At 35.4% G+C, this 26,644-nt stretch overlaps 1 protein-coding gene across 2 annotated transcripts in view; it reads left to right on the forward strand.

Annotated features, from left to right (window-relative positions):
- Positions 1-26,644, forward strand: part of PCDH11X (protocadherin 11 X-linked) — a 764,552-nt gene that overhangs the window by 111,386 nt on the left and 626,522 nt on the right. For both annotated transcript variants that reach the window (XM_066249732.1, XM_066249733.1), the window contains exon 3: positions 19,880-22,366. In XM_066249732.1, the coding sequence (XP_066105829.1) occupies positions 19,880-22,366 (2,487 nt within the window). The remainder of the gene's footprint in view (positions 1-19,879; positions 22,367-26,644) is intronic.

Here is a 26,644-nt window from a genome sequence, read left to right on the forward strand (position 1 = left end):
TGATGAGTAAATGTCTATCATATCCATTTGGTCTAATGTGTCATTTAAGACCAATGTTTATTAATTTTCTGTTTGGATGATCTATCTAAAACCATCAATAGTGTGTTCAGAACTTTGAGTATGATTGTATTCTTATCTGTTTCTATTTTCAAATCAGTTAGTAGATGTCTTATATATTTTAGTGGTCTCTGGTTCTGTGCATCTATATTAAAAAGTATTTTATCTTCTTATAGTGTCTTATCATTATGAAATGTCCATCTTTGTCTCTTGTTAATTCTGTTGTCTTGAAGTCAGCATTGTCAGATATTTGTATAGCTACAACTGCTTTTCTTTGGGTATTATTTGCTTGGAGAATCATTTTCCAACCTTTCACTCTGAATCTGCTTTTGTCCTTGCAGCTTAGATGTATCTCTTGAAAGCAGCATATAGTTGGGTTTTGCTTTTTTATCCAATCTGCTAATCTGCCTATTTATTGCTGAGTTTAGTTCATTTACTTTTAGGGTAATTGTTCTGTTTTCTTGTAGCTCTGTGTCTTCTTTGGTTCTTCTCTTTTGTGTTTCTGTCAATTTTTTTTGATAGGTGGTAATTCATACTCTTTCCTTTGTTTTTTTTAATTTTTATTATTAAGTTATGTGTTTCAGTATTGGCTTTTTCATAGGTAGTTACCATTAAGTTATTAAGAGAAAAATTTTCATATGTATAAGTATCCTTTATATCATGAGTGCTTCTGCACTTTATTTTCTTTTGCTACTGCAGATCTTTATCCTCTCCCCTTTTATGTTATTGTTGTCACAGATTATTCTTGTTTTTATTGTGATGTTTTGGGAACTTTTACATGTAGTTTTGTTGTTTGTATCCAGTAGAATAACCCTCTTGAGTATTTCCTGGAGTGGTGGTTTTCTTGTGATAAATTTTCTCAGATTTTGTATGTATAGTGAAGTTTTTATTTCTCATTAATATTTGAAGGATAACTTTGATGAATGTATTATTCTTGGCTGGTAATTTTTCTCTTTCAGGACATTGAATGTTTGAGTCCATGCTCTTCTAGCTGTAGAGCTTTTACTGAGAAGTCTAATGATAACATAGTGGGCCTTCCTTTATATGTTATGTGTTTTTTTTTCTTCTAGCTGCCTTGAGGATTCTTTCTTTGTCATTGATTTTTGACAATTTTATTATGAGTGGCTTGCAGAAGGTCTGTTTAGTTTGAGACAACTTGATATTTTGTTTGCTTCCTGGATTCAAGTATCTAACTGTATCCATAAGCATGGGAAGTTCTCATCAATTATTTGTTTTAATAGACTCCCATTTTCCTTCTCCATCTCTTCTTCTTCTGATATATCCATTATACTTACTTTGCTTTTTCCAATGGAGAAAATTCTTGTAAAGCTCTATCACTTTTTAAAATTTGTGAGCCTTCTTTTCTCTCTGTAGCATCTCCAGTTGCCTGTCTTCAGTGTCACTGATTCTTACCTCTATTTGGCCTCTTTTATTAGCTAAACTTTCTCCTTCATTTTTAATTCATGTATTGAGCTCTTTATTTCTGTTTATTTTTTTAAGTTACAATCTCCTTGGTAAAGTACTCATTGTATTGACTGATTTGTTTGTTGAGCACATTAAATTTCCTATCAGTGTTTTCCTGCATCTTTTTGAGTTTGAAATCTCTATCATTTAACTCCAAGATTTCCATGGGTTGAAATTGCTTTCTCGAGATTTTTTGTTGTCTTTCTGAAATACATCTCTTGTTTAGATATGGTATTTATTTTCTTCTTTTTTGATGGCACTTGAGAGTGGCATTGTTAAGAAATCTTATAAAAGACAAATAAAAATAAAAACAAAAAACAAAATGAAAAATAAAAAAATAATTGAAATATAATAAAAACCACAAAAAATCAAAGCAAATACTAAAAGATGAACAAACAAAATACTCCTCAAAATAAGAATAAAATATAAAAATTAATATATATATTTAAAAGAAAAAAAGAGATTTTAGTTTTTTGTTGTTTTTTTTTTTTTTTCTTTATCATTTTTCTGAAGCTGGAAACGGGGAGAGACAGTCAGACAGACTCCCGCATGCGTCCGACCGGGATCCACCCGGCACGCCCACCAGGGGCGATGCTCTGCCCACCAGGGGGCGATGCTCTGCCCCTCCGGGGCGTCGCCATGTTGCGACCAGAGCCACTCCAGCGTCTGGGGCAGAGGCCACAGAGCCATCCCCAGCGCCCGGGCCATCTTTGCTCCAATGGAGCCTTGGCTGCGGGAGGGGAAGAGAGAGACAGAGAGGAAAGCGCGGCGGAGGGGTGGAGAAGCAAATGGGCGCTTCTCCTATGTGCCCTGGCCAGGAATCGAACCCGGGTCCTCCGCACGCTAGGCCGACGCTCTACCGCTGAGCCAACCGGCCAGGGCCGAGATTTTAGTTTTGAGAGTTTATTTCTCTTTTCTTCAAGTGGTTGGTGCTTTATCAAAAGTTTTAGTTCTAGAAAAAAAAGATGGCAGCGGAGTAGGCGGATGCACAAATGCCCAGCTCTCACCACCAAACTGGAATACAAATCAATTTAGGAAAAATCAGCATGAAAAACCAACTCTGAACTGTAAGAACAGCTCTCAAAAACCAAGGAGCAAAGAAAAAGCCACAACAATCCTGGTAGAGAGCGCCTGAACCTCTTCTGCTTACAGGAACGGGGGGGGGGGTGAGGCTGAGAGCCCAGAGAAGATCTCACAGAGGGAAAAGAGCAGAAACTACTGCTCACAGCCACTTGCCTGGTGACCAGGGAGCGAGGTGTGTTGAAAAGACCAGCTTATCTCCCAAGTGGAAAGGACAGGGAGAGGGACAGACTGTGAGGGGCTAAGGAATGCAGGAACCGAACTAAAAAAGCTGACTCATCCGTGCTGGAGGCGGTCATAGCTGGGAGAGGGACTGAACCTTTCACAAAACAGAGCTGAAGTGCTTCTGGATCAGAGATCTCCGGCCATCTATCTAGCTCCAATCAGCGCAACAAGACACAGCTGAAAACAAGAAATGGGGGGGAGGGGCAGTAACTCAGGTCTCCGTGGAGATCTGAGATACACCTCCCCCTACTGAAGCTGAGAAAACACCCTGCACCCAGTGAGTCTAGCTGGCTAAAGAGACCTTCAGAGTCTCAGGTTACACCCACTGCATTCCTGGATACAGTTTCAAGGAAGCCCCCTGCTGAGATCAGTAAACAAGACTATCACCTGTTAAGAAAACAAACAAATCAAGACTTCAAACCCACAGTTCTATGGACATCTGATATTTGACAAAGGAGGTAAGGAAATACAATGGTGTAAAGACAGCCTCTTTAACAAATGGTGTTGGGAAAATTGGACAGCTACTTGTAAAAAAATGAAACTAGATCACCAGCTTACACCACTCACAAAAATAAACTCAAATGGATAAAAGACTTAAATGTAGGCTGTGAAACCATAAGCATCTTAGAAGAAAACATTGGCAGTAAGCTCTCAGACATCTCTCGGAGCAATATATTTGCTGATTTATCTCCACGGGGAAGTGAAATAAAAGACAGGATAAACAAATGGGACTATATCAAACTAAAAAGCTTTTGCACAGCTAAGGACAATAAGAACAGAATAAAAAGACAAACTACACAATGGGAGAACATATTTGACAATACGTCTGATAAGGGGTTAATAACCAAAATTTATAAAGAACTTGTAAATCTCAACACCAGGAAGACAAACAATCCAATCCAAAAATGGGCAAAAGAGATGAATAGACACTTCTCCAAAGAGGACATACAGATGGCCAATAGGCATATGAAAAAATGCTCAACATCACTAATCATTAGAGAAATGCAAATTAAAACCACAATGAGATGTCACCTCACACCAGTCAGAATGGCGCTCATCAACAAAACAACACAGAATAAGTGCTGGCGAGGATGTGGAGAAAAGGGAACCCTCCTGCACTGCTGGTGGGAATGCAGACTGGTGCAGCCACTGTGGAAAACAGTATGGAGATTCCTCAAAAAACTGAAAATCGAACTGCCTTTTGACCCAGCTATCCCACTTTTAGGAATATACTCCAAGGACACCATAGAACAGCTCCAAAAGGAGAAGTGCACTCCCATGTTTGTGGCAGCATTGTTCACAATAGCGAAGATCTGGAAACAGCCCAAGTGTCCGACAGAGGACGAGTGGATTAAAAAGCTTTGGTACATATATACTATGGAATACTACTCAGCCATAAGAAATGATGACATCGGATAATTTACAATAACATGGATGAACCTTGATAACATTATACGAAGTGAAATAAGTAAATCAGCAAAAAAACCTAAGAATTATATGAATCCATACATAGAAGGGACATAAAAATGAGACTCAGAGACATGAACAAGAATGTGATGGTAACAGGGGTGGAGGGTGGGGGGAGGGGGCGAAGAAGGAGTGAGGGGTTGGGGGAGGGGAGGGGCACAAAGAAAATCAGAAGGTGACAGAAGACAATTTAACTTTAGGGGAGTGGTATACAGCACAATCAAATGTCAAAATAATCTAGAGATGTTTTCTCTCAACATATGTACCCTGATTTATCAATGTCACTGCATTAAATTTAATAAATAAATTTTTTAAAAAAGTTTTAGTTCTGTAACAGATTGGAGGACCAGACACAGAGCCCCTTTGTTCTTCAGGAGATGGAGAAGCTCTGCAGAGCTAGCTATGGAGTAAGGCTCTGCCACTCCCCATACCTGATGAGGTGGGGGAGGTGGGATCTGGAGGCTAAAGATCTTACTTTGTTTTTCTGCATTTGTGTGGACTGCAGGCTGTGGGCAAACCCTGGGAACACTGGTTATGACCCCTCATTCTATTGCTACTTTGGTTTAGAATCTCTCCACTGCCCTTTAATCTCAGTGCTCCTGGGAAAAAGACCCAGTGATTACAGGTTTCTCCACTTTCCAGAGGCCCAGTGGACAAAAACATAGTGCACATTTCTCTACTCTCCAAAGCCCAACAGTGAGTGTGTCTTATCTTCCACCCTCCCTTCTCAAACATTCTCACCTTTAGTTGATTACATGCATGGATCTTTTCAAATAAGCCTATAAGCCCAGGTAAAGTTCTATTTCTGTAGTATAGCTGTTCAGTTTGTTGAAGTATCAGGGCAGAGATCAAGGGTGTCTCTCATGGTACCATTATTTTGACATCATCTCTCAAAATCTTAGCTTACTGCCTGACGAGGCAGTGGCACAGTGGATAGAGTGTTGGATTGGGATGTGGAGGACCCAGGTTCGAGACCCCAGGGTCACCAGCTTGAGCGCAAGCTCATCTGGCATGAGCAAAAAAGTTCACGAGCTTGGATCCAAGATCACTGGCTGGAGCAAGGGGTTACTCGGTCTGCTGAAGGCCCATGGTCAAGGCACATATGAGAAAACAATCAATAAACAACTAAGGTGTCGCAACGAAAAACTGATGAGTGATGTTTCTCATCTCTCTCCATTCCTGTCTGTCTGTCCCTATCTATCCCTCTCTCTGACTCTCTCTCTGTCCCTGTAAAAAAAAAATCTTAACTTACTGAAATTAATCTACTTCATGAATTGAGTATTTATATTAATCAAATCTTTGTAGCCTTTGTCAAATTAATTTCCAGTGTTAGAATAAAAAATTAGAAGAAAAAATTGATATGAATGAGGATATTTCTTTATAAAAGTATTGTAAATATTAGGAACTGGCTAGTAAAGAAAGGCTTTTACTTTTTTTCCTGAAATGAGAAGCGTGGAAGCAGAGAGACAGACTCCTGCATGCGCCCGACCAGGATCAACCCAGCAAGCCCACTAGGGGGTGAAGCTCTGCCCATCTGGGGCATTGCTCCATTGCAACCGGAGTCATTCTAATGCCTGAGACAGAGGCATTGGAGCCTTGGCTGTGGGAGGGGAAGAGAGAGATAAAGGAGGTGGGGAAAGGTGAAGAAGTAGATGGGCGCTTCTCCTGTGTTCCCTGGCCAGGAATCAAACCTGGGACATCTACACGCTGGGCCAATGCTCTAGCACTGAACCAACTGGAAAGGGCAGGCTTATTTTTTCATTAGCAAAATAAACTTTCTATTTTGATTTCATAGTTATATAAGAATTATTCATAATGTTGGTATAACAAATTTTAAAAAATATTTACTATTTTTAATAAGAATAAAAATAATAAAAATTAACACCTAGAATTATACAAATTAAGGATCAGTTAGATGTACTGTACTGCTAATAAGACTATCTTGTTAAAAAGAGCATTTATAAACTAATATTTTTTTATTGTTTATTTATTTATTCTTGGTTCTTAAGTTTTATAATTTTTTTTCTTAAGTATAGTGGGGTAAGATATATATTTTTGACCTTATAGATATAATCATTTTTATCTAAAATTTTATTGTTTACTGGAAATGACAGTGCTTTGTCCAGCAAAACTGAGATGAGTTTGGTCAAGCTTGTCACTGGCTGGGTCTGTGAAGAACTGATTAATTAAATAAGACTGGAAGTTTTAGGTATTTGATTGATTTATATAGTTATTTGATGTTGAAACTTTAAATATTAGTTTTACCTTTAAAAACATTTAAAAATGTATTCATTTATTGTAGAGAGGAGAGAAAGAGAGAGAGAGAACAAAATGATGGAGGAGCTGGAAGCATCAAACCCATATATGCCTTGACTGGGAAAGCCCAGGGTTTTGAACTTGGACCCAAATATTGCAGGTTGACATTTTATCCACTTGCCACTACTGGTCAGGCATGTTTTGGCCATTTAAGGCAACATCTTACTTAATTTTGGAGAACTTTAATGAACATTACTATTCTCTGGATCAGGCGTCCCCAAACTACGGCCCGCAGGCCGCATGCGGCCCCCTGAGGCCATTTATCCGGCCCCCCTCCGCACTTCTGGAAGGAGCACCTCTTTCATTGGTGGTCAATGAGAGGAGCACTGTATGTGGCGGCCCTCCAACGGTCTGAGTGACAGTGAACTGGCCCCCTGTGTAAAAAGTTTGGGGAACCCTGCCTGGATGGTAGTCAGATATTATATTGTATTGATATACAGATTAAAAAGTGTAATTCAGTGTACCTGAAAAGAAAAAAAAATACTAGTAGTGTAAAAATATCATTGTCTCCCTTAATTCGAACTCATTCCAAACATAATTTAAATCAGTTCTAGAATCAGTGTGATGGAGCATAATGTATGTTGATATTAAATATTTTCATGCCTCACCAGGCGGTGGCACAGTGAAGAGAGCATTGTTCTGGGATGTAGAAGAGCCAGGCTTGAAACCCCAAGATCAACAACTTGAGCTTGGGCTCATCCAGCATGACCATGGTGGGCTCATTGGCTTGAGCATGGGCTCATCAGTTTAAGTGCAAGATCATTAGTTTGAGCACATGGTCCCTGGCTTGAGTGTGGGATCATAGACATGAACCCATGGTTGCTAGAATGAGCACAAAGGTCACTGGCTTGAAGCCAAATGTCTTTGGCTTGAGCCCAAGGTTGCTGGCTTGAGCAAGGAGTCCCTCACTCTGCTGTAGCCCCCCCCCATCAAGGCACATATGAGAATGCAATCACTAAAAAACTAAGAAGCTGTAATGAAGAATTGAAGTTTCCCATCTCTCTCCCATTCTGTGTCTCTGTCCCTACCTGTCCTTCTATCTGTCTCTGTCACACACAAAATGTTTATATATATATATATATATATATATATATATCCAATATATTTAAATAAGTTAAGATTCCTCACATACATAAACGTTGTTACACTCATAGAACACTATGCCTTTATTTTTTTTTTCTTATCAAGGTACAGCTTTAAGAAGAATACATTGACTGACCTGTGGTGGCTCAGTGGATAAAGCGTTAAACTGGAACGCTGAGGTTTTCAGTTCAAAACCTTGGGCTTGTCTGGTCAAGGCACATATAGGAGTTGATGCTTCCTACTCTTCCTCCATTCCCTATCTCTCCTTCTCTCTCTCTCACACTCATTCTCTCTCCTCTCTAAAATGAATAAATAAAAAAAGAAATACAATATTTTATTCAGAAGGTAGTAATAATATTTTATTTACATAACAATAATTCATTTAGACATCAACGGCTTGTGTAGTTTAATATTCAAAAGTGAATATTTAAATTCATTTTGACTTTGTTGGTTTCTTGTGTTTATGTAAAGGATACTTGACTTGGCCTGGGGAACTGGTACAGAGTGTTATGTCTATCCAGAAGAGGTAGTGCTTTTAGAAGAGAAAAAAAATTACTGCAACAATCGTGATGATAATGAGTATGATGAGGATAGTATCAATGATGATGATGATACTGTTGTTGATGAAGATAATGACTTTTAAAATAATAATCCTGTATTTCATGAGTTTTGAAAATTATCCTCATGAATTGCTTAACATCAATGAGGTTTGGTCCTCACCTTTCCAAATTGCTGAAAACATAGGCAATAATGAAGAATCAGAAATAATTTCAGAAGTCATGATGCTTTCTTCTAAAAAACAATCAGAAAACATTTGGGCAACTAGTGATGAGTTCTTCTTACCCTTAAATTAAAACAGAAAAGAGTGGGGCAGAATCCTTTTACCACCTTGAAGTCATGGGGTCAATTCCAACTGAGTAGTCTTTGGATTATGATAATAACTCTGATTATAAATGGCCTCCTCTGGAGTTCCTCTGATTCAGTGGGTAAGATACTCCCCTCTGGCCTGACCTAATATTGTCTGTTCTGAATTTTTTTCTCTTTAATTATCCCTTATTCCAGATACATGTTTCAACTATTCTATGACCCTCATTTCTTACTTCTGACAAAGAAGAACATGCATTTGAGTTCAAGTCTAGATTGTATAAAGCTGTGTCTAATATTCCTAATCCTTCATTTCTATTGGGGAAAGAAATTATATTTTGGCTCATTAGAAATGTGCAGGGGGAAATAAAGTCCCCAGGTTTGCTGTTGTTCCATGTTGTCAGCCAATAACCCCTCTCCATTCGATGGAGATCTGTTGGGCTACCAGCTACTTCATAAAAACCAAATCACTGATAAATCTAAACAGTAGTACAGTGACAAACAATAAAAAATATGTATATATCATCCACAGGGTTTGACTATTCACCCATAATAGCAGAAATGACTTCCAATTTTTCAGCAATCCATCAATTAAAATGAGCCATCTCTGATTATCTATTGCCTGCATAAAACACCATCTGCCCCAAAGAGCAAAAGATTTGAGTTATTGTCATGATTACCAATTTTCTAGAGAATGTGGTTCATAAACAAATTTCTTATTGACTTAACTTTTCTCAAGATAAGTTGCCATCATTTTTTTTTTGTATTTTTCTGAAGCTGGAAACAGGGAGAGACAGTCAGACAGACTCCCGCATGTGCCCGACCGGGATCCACCGGGCACGCCCACCAGGGGCGATGCTCTGCCCACCAGGGGGCGATGCTCTGCCCCTCCGGGGCGTCGCTCTTTTGCGACCAGAGCCACTCTAGTGCCTGGGGCAGAGGCCAAGGAGCCATCCCCAGCACCCGGGCCATCTTTGCTCCAATGGAGCCTTGGCTGCGGGAGGGGAAGAGAGAGACAGAGAGGAAGGAGGGGGTGGGGTGGAGAAGCAAATGGGCGCTTCTCCTATGTTCCCTGGCCGGGAATCGAACCCAGGTCCCCTGCACGCCGGGCCGATGCTCTACCGCTGAGCCAACCGGCCAGGGACAAGTTGCCATCATTTTACCGTGACATCAATGTAACCAATATTCAGAGGTCCTGACATACAGAAAATATGGCCTTCCCATATGATATAGAAACTGAAATACTTTTTCAGAAAAAAACAAAATTTCTGGGCTTTGAGGATTAAGTCCAACAGAAATTGAGAACTTTTAACAATCGTGAGGGTAGAACCAATCAGTGAAAACCACTCAGGAAATCTGAGTCTTAAAAGACAAAATACTTTCATAAGACCGTAGATTTTGTAATATCATCCCTTCTCAATTATCTTACTTTTTGACATACTAGATGAAAGACACCTTAAATTTTTATCCTCGTGATTAACAAGCAATCAGTTAGTTTTGTAAGAGTGTCTATTAATGAAAGATCATATTTTCCATTTTTGATGATTAATTTTCCAATATAGTTTGACTTAATCGTGAATTTTAATTAAATGTATAAATGGTGTTTACTTAGTTGTGTACTTGAAACCTATGTAATTTTATTAACTGTCATTACAACTAATTTAATAAAATTTTAAAATTAACTATTACCTTACATTTTTAAACACTAGTTCAGATAAAGTGTGCAGTTGCAAAAAGTGCTTTTGAATGTTTCCTAGAAAGATTTTCAAGAATATATGTTTAAAGAAAATGTTAAGAAAAATCTTCCAGGGCCTGACCTGTGGTGGTGCAGTGGATAAAGCGTCAACCTGGAAACACTGAGGTTGCTGGTTCAAAACCCTGGCTTGCCTGGTCAAGGCACATATGGGAATTGATGCTTCCTGCTCCTCCCCTTCTTTCTCTCTCTCTCTCTCTCTCCCCCCCCCCAATGAATAAATAAAAATTATAAAAAAATCTTCCATAAAATATAAAATATTTTTTACTATTGCAAAAGAGTGATGGTATATTCCCTTTCGAGAATTTGGCTCACCCTAATTTCTACATAAAAATAATGGCACTCTTTATATTTTAAATTATTTTTTTTCTTTATTCACTAAATATTACTCCTTAGGATAGTAGAGTAGATTTGAAGGAAACAGAAAAGCAACCATTTTGTCAGTGACTCAATGTTTATCAAGAAACATGGATTTGTGTTCTGTTTTTGCTTTTTTGAGATAATGATTTCCTGATAATTATCTCATGCCCAAGAGGCTTTCCATGGTTCAAGAGTTCTTGCTAGCATCAATAAGGCTTCTCTTTTGAGAAGTAACCATAGTTAAAACTATTGAACTAAAGGTCAAGAGACTTGGCTTTCAAACGTGCTGCAAATAAACTAGCTGTGTGATCATGAGTAAGTCACCTAACCTCACTGAGTCTCAGTGTTCTTTTCATGAAAGGAGAATGAAGGCAAGTCCCCTTCCAATACTAATATTCAGTAATTCAGTATACTGCATTATTGTTTTCTTATGAATTCAGCTCATCTAATTTGAGCACAAGGGAGCAGCTGCTAAAAAGATCTGATTAACAACAATTAAGAGTGACATTTCATTTGTTTTGCATGCCTTTTCAATTAAAAGCAGTTAGTCATTAAATTGCATGCTTGAAAATATATTCATCAAATGAAAATATTTTCAGTTAAAATGTAAAACACTAAAATCTCTGGGATCAAGTCCAATTTGTATTTTAAACATTAGTCTAGTATTAAAGAGTATGTCTATGCTATAAGGCATGTTTAGTCTTTGCAAGTCTTAATAGACTGCAGAGAGAGACACACCGAGAGGAGAGAGCAAGTAAGCAGCAACAGCAAATGAAACAAGTGAGAAAGAGAATACCCAAGTATTATACACACTAATAAAAATAATTGGTTTCTTCTTAGGAAGTTAGAATTTATCAGATTATCTCATTTCATTTATATATGTCCTATTCAGTCATTTGTTCAAGTTTTTCTACTTTTTATCTGAATGTAGAAATCTGGCTTTTCAAAACAAAGAGAAGAACAGACTGAAAAAATGGAAGCCTAATGAATGGATGTGTTTCAGTATCTATCTGTTCCCATGAATATGACCACTCTGATATCTTCAGTTAAATCCTTTTTTGTTCCATCTCATAACACTACGAATTTAGGTTAAACTTTAAGACATTTAAATCTGAGTACTTATTGCAAATAATAAAATCATGTGTTTTGATTATTTTCCCAGATAGAGAATATAGAATAGTGTTCATGACACATGCCTTCAAAAAAGTAATAGATTAAGTTGCATTTTTGTTTTACAAGCTTTCTTTGGTTGTGCAGAAAATTTTGAGTTTAATGTAATCCTATTTGTTTATTTTTTTGTTTCCCTTGCTTGAGGAAGTGTGATCAAATTGTTATTAATAAGACTAATTCAGAGTATACTTCCTATGTTTTCTTCTAGGAGTTTTATTGTTTCAGGCCTTACATTTAAATCTTCAACCTAACTTAAGATATTTTTATTTGTACATGGTATAAGGGAGTGCTATAGTATTTACTTATTTTCTGTCTTTCTTTTTCTTTCTTCTTTTTTCTTTCTTTTTTTGGGGAGGGGGTCATGAATCTATCCTGTTTTCCCAACACCACATGTTGAAGAGATTGTCTTTATTCTAGTGTACATTTTTACCTACTTTATCATAGATTAGTTGACCATATTAAGTGAAAATGTATTTCTGGGCTATCTCTTCTGTTCCATTGATTTATGTATCTGTTTTTGTGCAAATACCATATTATTTTGATTATTATAACTTTATAGTATATTTTTAAATCAGGGAGCTTGATTCCTTCAATTCTAATCTTCTTTGTCAAGATTGCTTTAGCTATTCAGGTATTTTGTAGTTTCGTATAAATTTTAGGATTATTTGTTTTAGTTCTGAGAAGAGTATTATTATTTTGATAAAATTGCATTGAATCTGTAAATCAGTTTGGATAACGTGATCATTTTGTCAATATTAATTTTTTTTTCAGAAGCCTGATATATCCTTCCACCTATTTGTTTCCTCATTAATTTCTTTCTTCTCTGTCTTATGGTTTTCAAAGTAAAGGTCTTTCACTTCCTTGGTTTAAGTTTATTCTTATTTTATTCTTTTGGATGCAATTGCGAATGGATCTTTTTCTTCATTTCTCCTTCGGATTGTTCATTATTGCTGTACATAAAATGACAGATTTCTGTATATTAATTTTGTCTCTTGCTACTTTACTGAATTTTTATTATTTATATATATATTTAAGGCTTTATAAACCCTCTGCACACTCTTATAAACCTTTCTCACACTGTTGTTAACCTTTCCCACACTCTTATAAATACTTCTTATGTTCTTAAACACGTTTTACACTCTTAAACCTACATAATTTTAACAACATATAAAAATACCTGTATACCGGAAAATTTTGTGATATAGTAAAAAATATGCGATACAAAATTAGATATATACAATTTAAAAATCCACAATACAGTGAAACCATGAAAAGTGAACCATGATATGGTGAGGAATGACTGTATACTACAAATATCACAGTTCTACTAAATAGGCTTTGTTAAATCACAATAGATAAAATAAACTACATGTGTGATATCTTAAACCCTGGACATGAGTTTCCCAAAATTAGCATCACTGATATTGATATTTTAATGTAAATTCATTTATTACAGGAAGAGTTAGTATTTTGTTAGGCTCTTGTTTATCTTACAAAATGTTAAAGTAAGTAGGAACTCAGTGACTTCAAGTTTATTTTCAAATATGTGACTAGCATATCAGGTCATTTTGTATAGTCCATTTTTTTTATTGTATTTCTCTTTGACAGTGTTACAAATGGATGCTGAAATAAATTTTCTAGAAATAGTTTATTTAATCTAAATGATACCACAACATTGAATATTGAAGAAACAGTTGCTATTCTTTCTAATCGTTCTAAGCAGCCTGTGGTAAACAAAGAAATTTTTAATGGAATGAAAGTAATTTATTAAAGTATCCATCATATTGGTATTGAAAATATTACATTCATTTTACTACTGTTTTTTAAAATGTCCATGTCTAAGTAGTTTTTTCCATTTGAAATTATGCTCTTGAATTTCCCTAGTTCAAAAATGCATCAGTAACTATAAGAACAAAGTTAAAAATAATTTAAAAATCAGATTGGTTCCTGATAAATCAAGCAATTATAAAGCTCAGAAATATATTTTTAGTCATTTTCTGAGCATTCTTTGATCTACAGAATAAACATCTTTTATTTCATTAGTTTTAAAATGCAATCTCTTTGGAACTATTTTTAGTCCTTACTGGCACTGTATGCGTTTTCTGAGCAACTGCACCAGATTTATAGCTCTGGAAGTGCTGTGTTATTTATTACCTTCCAGTAAACAATGAAGTGATGTCTTACACATGCATATGTCAAAACCGTTAATGTCTAGTACAATGAATTAGTTAATTCTTTCCCAGAACAATAAGTAAATTATACTTTTTAATTTGGCAATGAATATATTTTATTCCTTTTTTCATAAGCAAAATACCTGTCTTGGAAGTTTCATGTCCAACAACTTTCCTTTCTTTGAATTTACAAATCCCTATACAAACTAAAAGTCTCATCGAGCTTAACATCTTGCTTATTTCACCAGTTCTTGTCTTTGGTTTGCAAAAAAACTCAGAGGTTATTTTTTAAGTTAAGAAGAAATATCATTCACAAATGAAATTAAGCTTTTTGCATATGAGGTTATTAAAAAGTCCATAATTTTTTCTTAACCAGGACAGAACTTGGCAATTTTATGTATTTAACATCAGTGTTTTTTAAGATGTTGGAATCCCAAGTCAACATATAATGTGCAATTTCTGTTGTTTTCTTCTGTGAGTTTTTGTTTTATCTTTTTATTGTTTGTGTATATGTGTGTTTAACAGATGTGGGGTTTTGTATTTTATAAGTAATGTGCTGGTCACCTATTACACTTAATACTTGTTGTCATTTCTTCTGAAAATGAAGGTTTAAAACTAGGTCGAAACTTTTTACCAGAGATGGACACTTTAGCTTATTATAATCCCAACAGAAAAAAGTAGTTGTTTTAGAAATAATTCTTAAACTGTTTTATAGACAGTGTTCTTAAAAAAAAGCAAAATGTCTAAGTCAATAATTAGAGCTTATTTCTATTCTACAATGACTAAAAATTAAAACAAGAATAACCAAACTACCTTTTGTCCTTTTCTCTTTCAAAATAGTAATTATCCTTTTTAATTCATGTATTTTTCATCTAGCTAATGCTTATTGAATGTGTTTGTATATGAGATGTTATGTCCTTAGAGACTATAAATATAAACAAAGCTTGATACTACATTGCACTATACTCACATCTATTAGTGGATTAAGACTTAAGTAAATTGCCAAATGATACAAAGAAAAGAGCAAAACCTAGAGCTCTTGCCAAAAGATAAGCATTTGGGAGGAATATCCAAGAGTTCTCTCAAGCAGAGTTTCTCCCCCTAAACAAGGGGGAGTAGTTTTAAATGGGTTTGAAATTGAGGATAGTATTGGTCAATTACCATTATACAGGACATGCTCATGCTAAAGTTAGCAAGATAATGAATTAAGGAGGCATACATCTTTATTTCCCCTTTTCAGCTTCCTCAGTGTTCTCATGTCATAGTCTAATACTGTATATGAAAAAGAGCTTCACTTTTTTACTGTTCATGTGGGTGTGAATGTCAGGTAAACTAACTGCCATGGATAGAATAATGTTAAGTTCATATGTTACTCATCCTTTATTCTTGAGGGTGACAAGACAGAAAGCCTTGGAATGCTCTCCCAAGAGTAATGGTAGTAAACTCGTATTGTCACTACATTTAGCTTCAAACTTAAATATCTTACCAAACTTTTTGAAAATAATTTATGTGCTACATGTGGGCAACTCCTCTTCAAATTCCTTGGATAATATAAAATTTAAATATGTAAACCAACCAGTCATTTGCAAAGCTCTAAATATCTGGGAAAGATATGAACACAATCACCTGACAATACATTTTTTTTTTAATTCAAATGTGTTTATTGGGATTGTTGGTTCCTTATTCATCGTGATTCAGGGTGCTTTTAGTAAGGCTTCCATCTGAAGGAACATCCTTCTATAAACCTTGCTTTACCTCCTGTAGACTGACAAGTCAGTGGAGCAACCAACACGTAAACTATGGTTTGTGCAGAGCTAAAGATGTTGGAGACTTTACAATATCCTGGACATTTCACATCCATGAAGCAGGAAATGGGGCTCTGTACCAGGCACTTCTTATGTTTCCACTTTCCCCTCTTCTGGAGAGGGTTGAAGGAGATTCTTTAGCCCGAAGCATGTTTTTTTGTGGAGAAAATCACCAGCAGAAAGGCTGAAAATAGATTTTATTAAAGAAAAATATAATATCTTACAACAATAGAGTTCAGTAGAATATTTTATAATAATAAAGATGTTTTATATATACATTATCCAGCTTAGGAGCTACTACCCACATGTAGCTATGAGAAATAAATGTGGCTAGTGAGATTTAAGAACTGTTTTTAGATTTTTATCTACTTTTGATTAACTGCAATTTGTATTTAAATACTGGTGGCTATGCCTGACCAGGTGGTAGCACAGTGGATAGAACATGAGACTGGGATGCTGAGAACCCATGTTTGAAATACCGAGGTCACCAGTTTGAGCATGAGCTCATCTGGTTTGATCAAGGCTCACCAGCTTGAGCTCAAGGTCACTGGCTCAAGCAAGGGGTCACTCGTTCTGCTGTAGCCCCCCAGTCAAGGCACATATGAGAAAGCAATCAATGAACAACTAAAGCGACTCAACAAAGAATTGATACTTCTCATCTCTCTCCCTTCTATTCTGTCTGTCCCTATCTGTCCCTCTCTCTGACTTTCTCTGTCTCTCTCACAAAATAAAATAAATAAATAAATACTGGTGGTTAATAGCTATTGTATTAGAGCAGTCATAGAAGAAAGAAGAACAATAGGGACATTATCCATTATCTGACATGTGTATCTCATTATTACCTTGAGAATTTGAAAAATGTATTTTTTTTACTATTGTCATTTCATATAAAATAATTTAAAAGCAGTAAACATGCTATTCTTGAATTTTTCAACTGCTATAAACTTGCCTTCATTTGCCTGTGAAAACAAAGGTCAATTTAAAATTCAGACAAGTGTTCAAGAATGAAATCTAAGTATACAAACAAAAATACATAAAATTAAAACTAGCATATTCTTTTGTCCAGGTATAGTATAGTTATGAATTAGACAACTGGGTTTGAAAATCAATAACTTAAAAAGAATTTTTATTATTTGTAATATATGTATATACTGGTTTCTTCTTATATAACTTCTGAAAATACTTTGTAATCCCTCTTTAAATCTCTTATTAAAAACGTAATTATTCTCTTAACAAATAAAAATCTGTTAATATTAATACATCATTAAGTACTTATATTGTTATTGATTTATTTTCATTGTGCTAGATTCTAATTTCTATTACATTAGTAAAATTTGTTTAAAAACCATCATATCCCCAGTGCTGAGAAGAATGCTGTGACCATATTAGCCACTCAATATTTCTATGCCAGGAAGTAACATGGATTTTTATGAAGTGCAATCTAGAAAATATTTTTTCTACCCATAAATGAGACATTTTAGATTTAAACTTTTCTAAAATATTTTTCAAATATTATTATAAAATAAAATGATCATTAATCACTAATTTATTTAGATCAAATTATAATAGTAAATACTATATTTATCTATATTAATATCATTTTTTAAATCTTAAAAAATACAAGGTTAAAGGATAGGTGTCAATTTGTTAATTTTCACACTTGTAAGAAGATAGGACATAGCAAATGTATCTCTTATTATGTACTTTATTCAAAGAAAAAATAAATTGTTTATTGACTTATACAAATAAGATATTAATAACATGTTTACTATAGCTGTGTAAAATAAAAACAAGATGACAAAATATTGATCAATTGATTACTTTCATTCGATCTTGCAAACTGACTAAAGTGTATGTATCAGTGACTACCCTTCAGAGCTAGTCAACAGTACTCTTGAATCAGGTAGCGAGTTCACTATTTATCTGTGCAAAGCTTATTTTATTGTAGTTTAGAGAGGAGACTTTTTATTTTTTAATTTTGTTTTGTTAAATGTTGATAAATTTATCAACATTAAGATATTTGGCTATTAAAAAGACTTGGTAAGAAAGAGACTCTGTGTACTGATAAAAATTAGCCTATGCGTACTTTGTATGCTGATAAGAGAGCCCATGCATACTGATTAAGGATTTTACAACTTTATAATGATTGAAACTCCTCAATGGTTCAACCACCAGAGACTGTTCCTTAAATATTCTCATAATCTGACTTCATGAGTATGAAGATAATATAGGTATTTTTCTCAATTTGACATTTTTGTGTGTGCAACTTCAGTCATTATGCTTATTCATTTTTTTCTACTCTCTCACCCCCACCTCCTTGTCCCCCATAGCTCTCTCTCCCTCATTCCCTTTGGGATTTGCTGTCCAGTTATCTGTATCTCTGTGTTATGTATATATTATATAATTTCACTAATCCCTTCACCTTCTCTGATCCCATCCCCTCACCCCCTTTCCCTCCGACAGCTGCCCCTCTGGTCCCTGTGACCCTGCCTCTGCCTTTATTCCATTCCTCAGTTCACTTTGTTCATTAGATTCCACATGTAAGTGAGATCATTTGATATTTGTCTTTCTCTGCTGGCTTATTTCACTTATATATGCTTATTCATTTAAAAAAGTTAATTAAATAATGTTTTTAATCTCAAATATATTTTTATTTTACTTCTATTGAATTTATTGGTGTGACACTTGTTGACAAAATTATACAGGTATCAAGAGCACAATTCCCACAACACATTATCTGTACATTCCGTTATGTTTTCACCACTTCAAGTTAAGTCCCCTATCACCATTTAACCCTTTATACCCTCTTCCATTTTCCTCCTCTCTCCAGCCATGTCTTTCTGGCAATCAGTACACTGTTGTTCACGTTCATAAATTTTCTTCTCTTTCTTAAACTTTTTAGATCAATCCCTCCATCCCCACCCCTTCACAGTTGTCCAACTATTCTCTATCTATGTATCTGTCTCTATTTTACTTATGAAATATACCAGTCAGAGAAAGACAAGTACCATATGATTTCACTCATATGTAGAATTTAATGAACAAAGAGAAAATTTATTTATAATAGTGGTTCTTACTAAAAAAAAGAAATTGTGTGTATTTTACACAAGGTTATATTTTTATAAAAGTTTCTTTTCCTCACTTCACCAAGATTTTAGTTATATTTATTAGATTATATATATATATATATATATATATATATATATATATATATTTGTTACTTTCTTTGAAGAATATTTTATACTTGATTGTTACTTTTGGTGGTGAAAAGGTATCCTGTACAACTAAAATTTATTGTAAAATAATTAATTTATGTGAAATAACCATAGTTAATTCACTTATATCTTCATTTACCATGTGAAACTTAGTGACAATTTTCTTTGACAAAGACAGAGAGAGGGACAGATAAGGACAGACAGACAGGAAACAAGAGAGATAAGAATCATCAGTTTTTCGTTGCGGCACCCTAGTTTTTCATTGATTGCTTTCTCATATGTAACTTGATGAGGGCTACAGCAGAACCAATGATCTCTTGCCAGTGCTTGGGCTTCAAGCCAGCAACTTTTGGACTCAAGCCAGCGACCATGAGGTCATGTCTATGATCCCACGCTAAAGCCAGCGACACCTAGCTCAAGCTGGTGATCCCACATTCATGCTGGATACCTTGGGGTTTCTAACATGGGTCTTCAGCATCCCAGTCTGACACTCTATCCACTGTGCCAAGCAGTGTGTCACTGGTCAAGCAGTGACAGTTCTTTTTAGAAATTCTACATCTTCCTTTTGAAGACTTTACTAGTTTATATAAAGGAGTTACATTTTATTATAGAATGCTACAACCTTAGTAACCCTTAGAACATTTTCTAATATAGCTCTAATTTTAAAAATGCTTAGAGATGTTAAGTGGTTGACTTGTAGTCATACTATTAGTTATAGGCTTAGAGTTGGGACTTAGAACTTAAGTCTTCTGTTATCTATTTCTGAGCTCATCTTATATCATGTGGCTTTGAGAAATTGCAAATTGGTCTCATTACATAATAATTAAATGTTTTATTGTGTTTTTTCAGGGCCAAAATATTTTTGGGCTCGATGTCACTGAAACACCAGAAGGAGTCAAAATGCCTCAACTGATTGTTCAAAAGGAATTAGATAGGGAAGAAAAGGATACATATGTAATGAAAGTAAAGGTCGAAGATGGTGGCTTTCCTCAAAGATCAAGTACTGCTATTTTGCAAGTAAGTATTGCTGATATGAATGATAACCACCCAGTCTTTAAAGAGAATGAAATTGAAGTCATTATACCAGAAAATGCTCCTGTAGGCTCTTCAGTGACTCAACTCCATGCCACCGATGCTGACATAGGGGAAAATGCCAAAATTCACTTCTATTTCAGCAGTCTAGTTTCCAACATTGCTAAGAGACTATTTCACCTAAACAGTTCCACTGGACTTATCACAATCAAAGAACCACTAGATAGGGAGGAATATCCAAGCCACAAGTTACTGGTTTTAGCAAGTGATGGTGGGTTGATGCCAGCAAGGGCAATGGTGCAAGTAAATCTTACAGATGTCAATGATAATATCCCATCAATTGATATAAGATATATCATCAATCCAATCAATGGCACTGTGGTTCTTTCAGAAAATGCTCCACTGAACACCAAAATTGCTCTGATCACTGTGACAGATAAAGATGCTGACCATAATGGTAGGGTGACATGCTTCACCGATCATGATGTCCCTTTCAGATTAAGGCCAGTATTCAGTAATCAGTTCCTCCTGGAGACTGCTGCATATCTTGACTTTGAGTCCACAAAAGAATATGCCATTAAATTGCTGGCTGCAGATGCTGGCAAACCTCCTTTAAATCAGTCATCCATGCTCATTGTCAAAATAAAAGATGAAAATGACAATGCTCCAGTTTTTACACAGCCTTTCATAAGTGTTTCTGTTCCTGAGAACAACCCTCCTGGCTCCCAGTTGACAAAAATAAGTGCAACAGATGCAGACACTGGACGTAATGCTGAGATCAGTTACCTGTTAGGCATTGATGCTCCACCTGAATTCAACCTGGATCACCGTACAGGTATTTTGACTGCAATGAAGAAACTGGACAGGGAAATCCAAGAAAAATATTACTTCACAGTTGTGGCAAAAGATAACGGGATTCCACCTTTAACAACCAATGTCACCGTTTTAGTGACAGTTCTTGATCAAAATGACAACAGTCCAATTTTTACTCACAACGAGTACAATTTCTATGTCCCAGAAAACCTTCCAAAACATGGAACAGTAGGACTAATCACTGTAACTGATCCTGATTATGGAGAGAATTCGGCAGTCACTCTCTCCATTGTAAATGTGAGTGATGAATTCAACATTGATCCACAGACTGGTGTCATTCGACCAAATATTTCATTTGATAGAGAAAGACAAGAATCTTATACTTTCTATGTAAAGGCTGAGGATGGCGGTAGGGTATCACGTTCTTCAACTGCCAAAGTGACCATAAACGTGGTTGATGTCAACGACAATAAACCAATTTTTCTTGTTCCTTCTTCCAACTACTCCTTTGAATTAGTTCTACCATCCACTAATCCAGGCACAGTGGTCTTCACGGTAGTTGCTATTGACAATGACACTGGCATGAATGCAGAGCTTCAATACAGTATTGTAGGAGGAAACACTAGAGGTCTGTTTATAATTAACCAAACATCAGGGAACATTACAATAAAGGAAAAATTTGTTATTGCAGATCTTGGCTTACATAAACTGGTAGTCAAAGCTAACGATTTAGGACAACCTGATTCTCTATTTAATGTTATAATGGTTAATCTATTCGTGAATGAGTCAGTGACCAATGCTACACTGATTTATGAACTGTTGCGCAAGAACATTGAAGCACCAGTAACCCCAAATATTGAGACAGTTGATACATCCTCTCCAAGCCCTGACAATGTCAAGATCATTGTTGCCATTGTTGCTGGCACCATAACTGTCATTCTTGTTATTTTCATCACTGCTATAATAAGATGCCGCCAATCACTACACCGTAAGGCTGGTCAGAAAAACAAGCAGAATTCTGAATGGGTTACTCCAAATCCAGAAAACCGGCAGATGATAATGATGAAGAAAAAGAAGAAGAAGCATTCCCCTAAGAACTTGCTGCTTAACTTGGTTGCCCGTGAAGACAGTAAGGCAAATGATGCTGACAATGACAGACACAGCGTCACACTAGACATTCCCAGTGACCTGGAAGAGCAAACCATGGGCAAGTACAACTGGAGTACTACACCTACTACTTTCAAGCCTGACAGCCCTGATTTGGCCCGACACTACAAATCTTCCTCTCCACAGCCTGCTTTCCAGATCCAGCCAGAAACTCCCTTGAATTCAAAGCACCACATCATTCAGGGACTGCCTCAGGATAATACCTTCGTGGCCTGCGATTCCATCTCCAAGTGTTCCTCCAGCAGTTCTGATCCTTACAGCGTTTCTGAGTGCAGCTATTCAATGAGAACTTTCAAGGACCCCGTGTCTGTGCATACCAGACAGGTAGGATCTTCCAGTTTCTAACTAACCATTCTAACTATATTTTATTTTTTTAATATTTTAAGTTGAAGTAGAACTTTACAGAATTTTTTAAGTCAGCAAAGGATGAAAATATTCATATTTTGCAGCAATATCTAAATAAATATATGGATTCATTTTAAGTCTGGTAGAAAATGAGAACAAAGAACTCTTGATTATAAGAAAACTTGGTCTGAACTGTAATTATAATAGGGTTAATGGTGTCTGTAGATGGTTATAGAATATGCTGGAAAACCTCTAAAACAGCGGTTCTCAACCTGTGGGTCGCGACCCCGGCGGGGATCGAACGCCCAAAACACAGGGGTCGCCTAAAGCCATCACTGGAAAGCTTTTTAGAATCTGATAAGCAGGTGTTGATGGTGTTGATAATCCCAGCTTCACTTGCAAAAATCTTTTTCTGTCCAAGATACACAAATAATATCAAGACATCCTTTCAAACTGCCATAACTACAAGCCTGCACAATAAAAACAGAATACCATTTGCAGATAAGGTATTCACCATTATTCTGGTTCGTAAAATCTATATTTACACAATGTAACAAGAATGGGATTACAGCCATCACCGGGTAGCTCAGTTGGTTAGAGCATCATTCCAATACACCATGGTTGCGGGTTCTATCTCTAGTCAGGGCCCATGAAAGAATCAAACAATGAATGCATAAATAAGTAGAACAATAAATCAATGTTTCTCTGTTTCCCTTCTCTCCCTTCAAAAATCAATATGCATATATATTTAATTTTTAAAAAATGGGATAAGAAAAATGAAATCTTGCTACTCACTCTCATCTTCATGCCAGAGAATGAAATATATATAATATCTCTATTTTAGATGTTCATTTAAGTATTTGTATATTTATGCAAGATATTGGGAGCCCTTCAGGATACATTCTTGAAAGATAATGACTTTTTGGAAAATGAAGTATGTTTGCTTTCTTTAATGGGTCTGAAGAAAAATAAGGGTATATTAAGACCGCAGACATCTGTGTAAAATAATTTATGAAAACAATCTGTTCATTGTTTCTTATCTGCATGCCATGAAGAAGAACAATGAATAAAAATCTGTCTAGAATTTCATAAGTAAATTTAATTATTTGAATATATTTATTTCCTGAATAGAATCAAGTGATGGAATCTATCTACTTTTTTCTAAAAGTAATATCACATGTTGACTTTATTACTTTGTTACTTTTTAAATGTCTTCATCAAAACTTTGGTGAATGAAAACATTTGAAAGCTATTCACGGTTAATAAAATGGTAGTGATGTAAAAGTCAGTATAGGTATTCTCTCAATACAGGTAGAAATATTTCAAAAGTTTATCAGGATTCAAAATAACAATAAAGATAATCTACCATATTCTAAGAAATTGTTTAAAGAATCATGGTCATTTAAGGAGATGGACAGTTTAATTATACAATACCATTCATTTTTATCTCTTAAGCACAGAGAGAATTTAAGACAGTAGTTAACATGTGGGCACATGATTTTTACCATAGGTCCCTAGTTATGTTATTGCAAATGATATTGCAAATAGAACCCCTACTCTCTTTATAGGGAGTTTGTTATACTTTGAAAGAATTTTCAGGGTGGTGGTCATTTGTCCAATATGAATAAGCCTCATGCTTTTCTCCTTTATTAGATCTTAGAAGGGTGACAAACACAATAGATGCCTAAAATCTTTTTATGTTGTGTTTCTGTTGGTATTTAACCATTGAAAATGCTGCTCTTATTTTCTGATTTTTGTCTATTATTCTGTTTATTGGAAACATTTCTCAACAGAAAAACATCCTCTATGAATAACACTTCATTTGTGTTTTGTATCCTAATAACACTTTCCTCTGGATTAAATTTGTGACTCCTTTAACATGTATATGAAAAGCAGTATGTTTGAATTACATTTGCATATCATACTTTTTAATAGCTTCACTCATGAAGTTTGTTAAAAAGTAAATTTTGGTTTCAAATATTTTGGAAGACTTGCAGATGTTTTATAAGATAGATTTATTTTACTTGAGTAAATATGATAAACAAGGCATGGATGAAAGAAAATATTAAAGTATTTTTAATATATCCTCTTTTTGTTTTTATTTTTAGTATGATGTAATCTTTAAGAAGGTGACAAAATTAATAATTTTTTCATGATGATATTTTATTTTATTTAGCTAAAAAATATTTTCCTAAACTCAAGACAAATAACTTCATGGGACAGACAAAATTGGTAATATTTATGATAATAAGTTTTTGGTTATTGTTAGGTTTTTCTTTTCTATTTAAAAAATGTTGTGTTGACATGTTTTCAAGTGTCCCACTCAAAATAACACCATTAGATTTTTATTAACTAAAATGACTACCTTAGAATTAGTAAGTTCTCAGATAACTTATTCTACTTTTTCACTTCTTAAAAGAGATGTGACTTGTATATGTTATGTCTGGTTCACAGTTGTTTCAGATTAATTACTAAATATTTTCTGGACATGAATTGAAAAACTTAAGCAGATTAATATCATACTAAAAATACTGTGATTTCTTATATGTTGTGTTACATTTGCAGTGTTCTTTACCCTATCTATATACTCTTTATGTCAGAAAATGTTTTTATATTCACTGATGTTGCAGAATGTTAAGAAAATAAAGCAAACACTGAAAAATAACTAATATATTTAAAAATTCATATACAGTGTCTCTTGTTTAAAGAAGCATTATCCAAAATGGGAGAAAGTGTCAACCAATAAAATAAAAAATCATTGTTTCTTAAGGAAATTTTGACAGTGGAATAAAATATTACTGTTAGCAGAAAGTAGATGTATTCTAGTTCATTTTAAACAAAGTAAGAGATGCATTGCAAAATCGGAGTTTAAGATTTTATTTACATTCAGTTCATTCATTATTCATCTGAAAGTGAAAGTGAAGAAATGAAATGGTTTTATTAGGCTGTAAGATATAAGGGATTTCAGGCCCTGGCCGGTTGGCTCAGCGGTAGAGCGTCGGCCTAGCGTGCGGAGGACCCGGGTTCGATTCCCGGCCAGGGCACACAGGAGAAGCACCCATTTGCTTCTCCACCCCTCCGCCGCGCTTTCCTCTTTGTCTCTCTCTTCCCCTCCCGCAGCTAAGGCTCCATTGGAGCAGAGATGGCCCGGGCGCTGGGGATGGCTCTGTGGCCTCTGCCTCAGGCGCTAGAGTGGCTCTGGTCGCAATATGGCGACGCCCAGGATGGGCAGAGCATCGCCCCCTGGTGGGCAGAGCGTCGCCCCTGGTGGGCGTGCCGGCTGGATCCCGGTCGGGCGCATGCGGGAGTCTGACTGTCTCTCCCCGTTTCCAGCTTCAGAAAAATGAAAAAAAAAAAAAAAGATATAAGGGATTTCATCAGATACTTTATGTTTTTAAAAAGGAATAAAATGTTGTCTATAATTTTTATGACACTGGTGTTCAGAAAAATATGAAACATTTATCTGATATAAATGTCTATATTGCATAAATCCATTTATACCTGGAAATATGAATCTCTTCTTTGGTTCATATTTTTAGAAGTATTTTGGAAGGCACTAAATATGTTGTTGTGGAAATGAAAAACATGAAATTTATAGATAATTATACAATTTACCTTCAATTGCTATCTTCTGAGAAAGCAGATAACTTTGTTGGTATGAAGAAAATAATAAGTAACAACATTTTAGAATCAATTTTGATAATTCCTTTATGAAAGAGATATACTGCTAAATCCAAATGTTGCTTAACACAGATCTCTTATTAAAATATTGTGAAGACTATACACTTGAAAAATAGAGGAAAATAAAAATAAAAATATAATTTTGAGGGTTTTCTTTGTACCAGTCACTATCTTAGATACATATTTGATGTACTCTATTTCAAAGAAAGAAAGAAAAAGAGAAAGAGGATGGAAGGAAGGAAGGAAGGAAGGAAGGAAGGAAGGAAGGAAGGAAGGAAGGAAGGAAGGAAGGAGAGAGAAAGAAAGAAAGTGAGAGAGAGAGAGAGAGAGAGAGAGAGAGAAAGAAAGAAAAGAAAGAAAGAAAGAAAGAAAGAAAGAAAGAAAGAAAGAAAGAAAGAAAGAAAGAAAGTCTGACCAAGCAGTGACGCAGTGGATAGAGCATCAGACTAGGATGTGGAGGACCCAGATTCAAAACCCTGTGGTCTCCAGCTTGAGCACGAACTCATTTGGTTTGAGCAAGGCTCACCAGCTTGAGCCCAAGGTTGCTGGCTTGAGCAAGGGGTCACTCGGTTTACT

Source organism: Saccopteryx bilineata, chromosome X (assembly GCF_036850765.1).
Source record: "Saccopteryx bilineata isolate mSacBil1 chromosome X, mSacBil1_pri_phased_curated, whole genome shotgun sequence".
Taxonomy (NCBI): Eukaryota; Metazoa; Chordata; class Mammalia; order Chiroptera; family Emballonuridae; genus Saccopteryx; species Saccopteryx bilineata.